We start from the raw sequence: 6,000 nt of genomic DNA on the forward strand, positions 1-6,000 counted from the left end.
CCCAGCCTGGCTCAGTGTTCACAATCCCTGGAAGGGGGGAGGGGGCAGATGTCGATTCCCTGGCCTTGTGAGTTGTGACCAGTCTGAGCGAGCCAGACTGTGGCCCTACTGTTAATCATACAGCACTAAAGGTGCAGGGCCACCAAAGTTTGAAAAACATACAGCCTGCTGGTGAGAACTGAGCCCCCCCCCCACCACCACACACACACACACACAAAATGGTGCCCTGGTTTCCCCATCATCTTTAACACCAGTCTTGACAAAGTGTACGCAGAACTGAGCTGGTTCCTGCCCCGTGGAGCTTATATCTAGTCGACCGGCAGACAAGGAACACGGGGGAGGGAGGCATAAAACACTGGAATATACAACCTCATGGGCCCTTCCAGGAAAAAAAAAAAAGCCATCTAAAACTCATTCAGGGAATTTGGGAAGAGTCTGGAAGCTCAGCATAATAGGAATTTGATCCTGAGCTGCCACATCCTCAGCCCCCAGCCCCCGACGGTGGGGGGGGGGGGGGGCAGGAAGCTGCAACAGAGAGGGTAGCCCTTCGGGGCAGGAGGTGGTGGGGGTCGTGTCCACTGTCCACCTGCCCCGGCCGGGGCGGCCGAACCCAGCCACGTGTCACTCGCTGACCCTCCCCCGACCCTACCTGGGTATCCGGAGCTCAGGGAAGCGGACTGTGCAGCCAGCAACAGGCAGAGGCGCAGCACCGGGATCCACATGGCCAGCTCCGCACGGGAAACAGAAAGAAGTAGAAGCCTAGAGAGCCGAGCTGGGCCAGTCCGGGCTGGAGGCAGCTGATCCCCGCCCCCTGGGCCGGGCTCTGCAAGGATCGGATGGTGCAGGAGAGGGCTCGGAGCTGTGGCAAGCCTTAAAGGATATGTACTCTCGACTGGGGGGTGGGGGGAGCACCACCCCAGATCAGACCTCCCGCTGCACCTCTCCCGATAAACTGGAGCAGCATAGACTAGGGGAGGGCAAACCTCTATTTTGTTTTCCAGTCCGACGTGTTGGAAAGTCTGGGACCGAAATAACTGAGTTTGGGGGGGGGGGGGGTGAAACGAAGCAGGCGAAAAGGCAGAGAACAAATTTGCAGCTTCTGCAGCAGAGAAACTTTTGATACAGTAAAATGGCCAGAAAAATTCTCCCTTTGAAACTGGTTCTCCTCTGGTCTGTTTGGAAATTGTTCCCTATCCTTGTACCAATTCTGATGTGTATTTCATTTTCTTTGTCGCTAGTCAAATGAAAGATTTAACCATTTGTTTTATGTATGTCTGTTTTTAATTGATTCCTATGTGAATGCTGCTAATTAGTATCTGTTGCCCTAGATAGAGCCTGATTAAGACTCAAATGTATGGGGTGGGCTGTGAAACAGTGGGGTAGCCAGAAGGCAATTTTTGGGTGGGCCAACAGGTTGGATGGATGGGCACTAGAGAAACACCTGCCACCTGATATGCCCAGGGTTGCCAGGTGGAAAATTTTTTTCCCACCCAAACCAGCCCAAATCCAGGCCAAAACCCGCCCAAACTCAAACCCCGCCCCTGACACCCCCACCCCCGCGTCATCACCCCCACCCCCGCCATAATCAACCCCGCCCCCGCCATCATCGGCCCCGCCCAAAATGTCACTAACCCCGCCCCCCGCGGCCGGAAAAAACGCTCAAAAAACCGCCCAAAAGACACAAAACAAGCCCAAAAAAACGCAACCCGCCGCGGGCAAAAATTACCCGCGGCAGGTCGCGGAAAACCGCCCAATTGGGCGGTAAAACCACCCACCTGGCAACACTGGATATGCCCTGCCCACGCCCCTGCTCCTACCGCACACCTACCCCACTCCCAGTAACTTCAATGGGAGCAGCAGTGCTTCCCCCAAATATGCCCTAAATATTACAGTGGGGCCCTAAAATATCAATACATCTATCAAGAAAACAGAACAAGCCAAAGTACTATAGAATACTACATAGAAAATTGATGCTCACAGAATACTTTGGTCACACACACAGAACACAAATACAGAATAAGTGACCACAAACCATAAACAAATCAAAATCCCAAGAGGCCAGACCTTGCATTTAGCACAGCACAGAGAAATACAAAGAGAGGCATTTTCTCCAATACTGTGCAAAATCACATGCAAGAGACAGTGTTCCCCTTACGTTCCTACCCGTAACCTCCGCTCTCAAGACAAATCCCTCCTTTCAGTACCCTTCTCCACCACCGCCAACTCCAGGCTCCGCCCTTTCTGCCTCGCCTCACCCCACACGTGGAACAAACTCCCTGAGCCCATACGCCAGGCCCCCTCCCTGCCCATCTTCAAATCCTTGCTCAAAGCCCACCTCTTCAATGTCGCCTTCGGCACCTAACCATTGTACCTCTATCCAGGAAATCTAGACTGCCTCAATCTTGATTGACTGCACTTTTTGTCCTTTAGATTGTAAGCTCCTTTGAGCAGGGACTGTCCTTCTTTGTTAAATTGTACAGCGCTGCGTAACCCTGGTAGCGCTTTAGAAATGTTAAGTAGTAGTAGTAGTAGGTACAACTAGGGCAACTGCATTTGGCCCCTTAGCCAGAGAGAACCCCAGGCCAGCTGGAAGCTGAAGAAGGTGCAGCCTGTTAGTAAGCTTTTGTGTCACCTCCCAAATTTCTGCCTTGGGCCCCAGCCATATCTAGCAGGATGTACAAATCTGACATATTCTAGTCTGCTTGCTTTATTTTTCAAGTCATGTTGGTCCCTTTCTCTGTGTCCCTATATTTCTCTGTCCAGCTTTTCCCATCTCTTCGTCCCCAGTGCCAATATAGCTCTACCCTCTCTGGCCCTACCCCATCCAGCTTCTCTCCCTCTCACACCCCTTTCCAGCATCTGGTTTGGTTGCTTGATTCCCAGCCCGCCCCCCCCCCCTTTTTCCTTCATCTCCTTGGTCTGGTATCTCTGTTTCCCTTCCCTCCCTCCTTGTGCTATACCAGCAGTTCTCTCCCTTCCCTCCAGTTCTCCTCCCCCTCCTCCTCCCATTTCCAGCAGCGCTCTCCCTTCCCTCCAGTCCCTTCTTCCTCTTCCTCCCATGTCCAGCAGCTATCCAGCCCCTTCCTCTTCTCCCTCCCATGTCCAGCAGCTCTCTCCCATCCAGATCTCCTTCCTCCCACATCCAGCAGCTCTCTTTCTTCCCTCCAATCCCCTTCCTCCCACAGGACCAGCAGCACTATCCCTTCCCTCCAGCCCCTGTCCTCCCCCCACAAGTCCAGCACTTAGTTCTGCCTTCCTGATCCTGCCCCAACTTAACATCCCTCGCTGTCGCTGCCTTTTCTCCCGCGGCTCTGGGTACTTCTGTCCAGAAGCGTTCAGCGTTGTCTGCAATTCTTCTCCTCCCCGCCACTGTTTCCATCCAATGTCTCCCCTTTCCCCTTCCATCCAGCATCTCCCCCCTCTCCAGCATCTCCCATCTCCCTCATTCATCCCCTTCCATCCAGTGTCTCCCCTTCCCTCCAGCATCTTCCCCTTCTATTGTGTTCCCTTTTCCTTCCAGTGTCTCCCCTCCCCCTTCCATCCAGCATCTTGTCCTCTCCCTCTTTACAGCATCTCCCATCACTCTTGTTCATCCCCTTCCATCCAATGCCTCCCCTTTCCTCCAGCATCGTCCCCTCTATCTCCCTGCCATTGCCTCCCCTCTCTCTTTCTTCTTCTATTTAGTGTCTCTTCTTTCCCCCTTCCCTCCAGTGTCTCTCCCTTCCATCTAGAATCTCCTCTCTCACGCCCCCTTCCTTGCTACAGCCATCCAGGATTTCTTCTCCCCGGCCTCGCTTCTCGCTCACTCTCTCCAGCCCATTCCCCGCCTCTCTCCACCCCCGCCCCCTCACAGGGCAGGGGCAAGGACATTGATGCCCACCCGCTAGCTTCTCCTCCTGGCCACTGCTGCCTCTCCCCTTTGCCGCGTCCATCTGGCCCTCTATGATGCACGTCCTGTTTACGTAGGGCCAGATGGACACGGCAGAGAGGAGCGGAGCTGCCTGTGTGAATGGCAGTGCTGCCGGCAACGGGCGAAGAAAAGAATGCTGCAGGGACCAAGGCAGTGCCGGCAGGGAGGACAAGAGTTTTAGGGCAGGCAAAGTTGAACGCTCCCGGACGGCCGGAGCAACAGGAGAAAGGGCAGCGACATGCGAGGGATGTTGGGTGGGCGGGCGGGCCTGGAGGGAAAGTGGCTGGGCCCATCCAGGCCCGCCGGTGGCTACGCCCCTGCTGTGAAAATGTGCTCAATATTTGGCATTTTTTAGGATTGAACAGATTTTCGTTTCAGTGTCTAGAAGATCAGCTAACTTGTCAGGACTTTTTTCAGAGATTAAAACCACTATCTACATTTCCCCAAGCCACCGTCCTTTGTGAGTGAGCCTGCCCTGCCTGATTACAGGGTCACTAGTAGCAGAGAGTGTGACATAAGTATAGTTTGGTATGGGCACGGGAGCTAGGCTTACCATATTTATTTTATTTATTTATTTTATTTATTTATTTATTTCATAGTAACATAGTAAATGACGGCAGATAAAGACCTGAACGGTCCATCCAGTCTGCCCAACAAGATAAACGCATTTTACATGGTATGAGATACTTTATATGTATACCCGAGTTTACTTTGTCCTTGTCATTCACAGGGCACAGACCCCAGAAGTCTGCCCAGCACTCTTCTTGTACTGAAGATTCTGAAGATTCTGGAATCCTAAAGAGTTACAAGATTCCGGAATCCCAGTTAGTAGCAACATTCCATGTAGAACCCCAAAGAGTAACACAGTAAATGACGACAGATAAAGACCTGAACGGTCCATCCAGTCTGCCCAACAAGATAAACTCATACCTTGTATTACTTTATATGTATATTCGAGTTTGATTTGCCCCTGCCTTTCTCAGGGCACAGACCGTACAAGTCCGCCCTGCACCGGTTTTATTCTCCAAATACTGGCGTCACCACCCAATGTTTGCTAAGATTCCACAGATCCATTCCTTCTAAACAGGATTCCTTTGTGTTTATCCCACGCATGTTTGAATTCCATTACCGATTTCATCTCCACCACCTCCCGCGGGAGGGCATTTCACGTATCCACCACCCTCTCCGTGAAAAAATACTTCCTGACATTACTCCTGAGTCTGCCCCCCTTCAACCTCAATTCATGTCCTCTAGTTCTACCACCTTCCCATCTACTATTACTACTTATCATTTCTATAGCGCTACTAGACGTACGCAGCGCTGTACACTTGAACATGAAGAGACAGTCCCTGAACATCAAAGCATTCATGCATTCCCATGCATACCTCTTACCCATCCCCACCCTGTTAGACTGTCAATGAAATGCTTGGATGTTTCACTTATATATACTGTCATCTACCACATTTGCTTATTTCCGATCTGACGAAGAAGGGCAACCTTCGAAAGCTAATCAAGAAATGTATTAAGTTATGTCCAATTAAAAAGGTATCATCTTATTTTCTTTTCCATGTTTTATTTTGTTTGATTTCTATAGATTCTACATGGAATGTTGCTATTCCACTAGCAACATTCCATGTAGAAGTCGGCCCTTGTAGATCACCAATGTGGCCGCGCAGGCTTCTGCTTCTGTGAGTCTGACGTCCTGCACGTACGTGCAGGACGTCAGACTCACAGAAACAGAAGCCTGCGCAGCCTTCTACATGGAATGTTGCTAGTGGAATAACAACATTCCATGTAGAATCTCCAATAGTAGCAACATTCCATGTAGAATCTCCAATGGTATCTATTTTACTGTCATAGTAATGCTTGAATGTTTTCACTTATATACACTGTCAGCTAACACATTTGCTTATTTCCGATCTGACGAAGAAGGGCAACCTTCGAAAGCTAATCAAGAAATGTATTAAGTTATGTCCAATGAAAAAGGTATCATCTTATTTTCTTTTCCATGTTTTATTTTGTTTGATTTCTATTGATTACCAAAGCAAAGAAGAGATAGTCCAGAGAAGGAAAAGTCTCAAGTTCAGCAA

The 6,000-nt window shown here is 50.5% G+C and overlaps 1 protein-coding gene across 2 annotated transcripts in view; it reads right to left on the reverse strand.

The window, feature by feature from the left end:
• The window catches only part of SRPX (sushi repeat containing protein X-linked), a 101,797-nt gene extending 100,866 nt beyond the window's left edge, over positions 1–931 (reverse strand). Inside the window, exon 1 of one of the 2 annotated variants that reach the window (XM_030202326.1) lies at positions 650–931. In XM_030202326.1, coding sequence (XP_030058186.1) covers positions 650–722 — 73 coding nt within the window. In that variant the 5' untranslated portion in view covers positions 723–931. The remainder of the gene's footprint in view (positions 1–649) is intronic. The other variant, XM_030202329.1, reaches the window with a different exon arrangement.
• Positions 932–6,000: the final 5,069 nt, after the last annotated feature.

Source organism: Microcaecilia unicolor, chromosome 4 (assembly GCF_901765095.1).
Source record: "Microcaecilia unicolor chromosome 4, aMicUni1.1, whole genome shotgun sequence".
Classification (NCBI taxonomy): domain Eukaryota; kingdom Metazoa; phylum Chordata; class Amphibia; order Gymnophiona; family Siphonopidae; genus Microcaecilia; species Microcaecilia unicolor.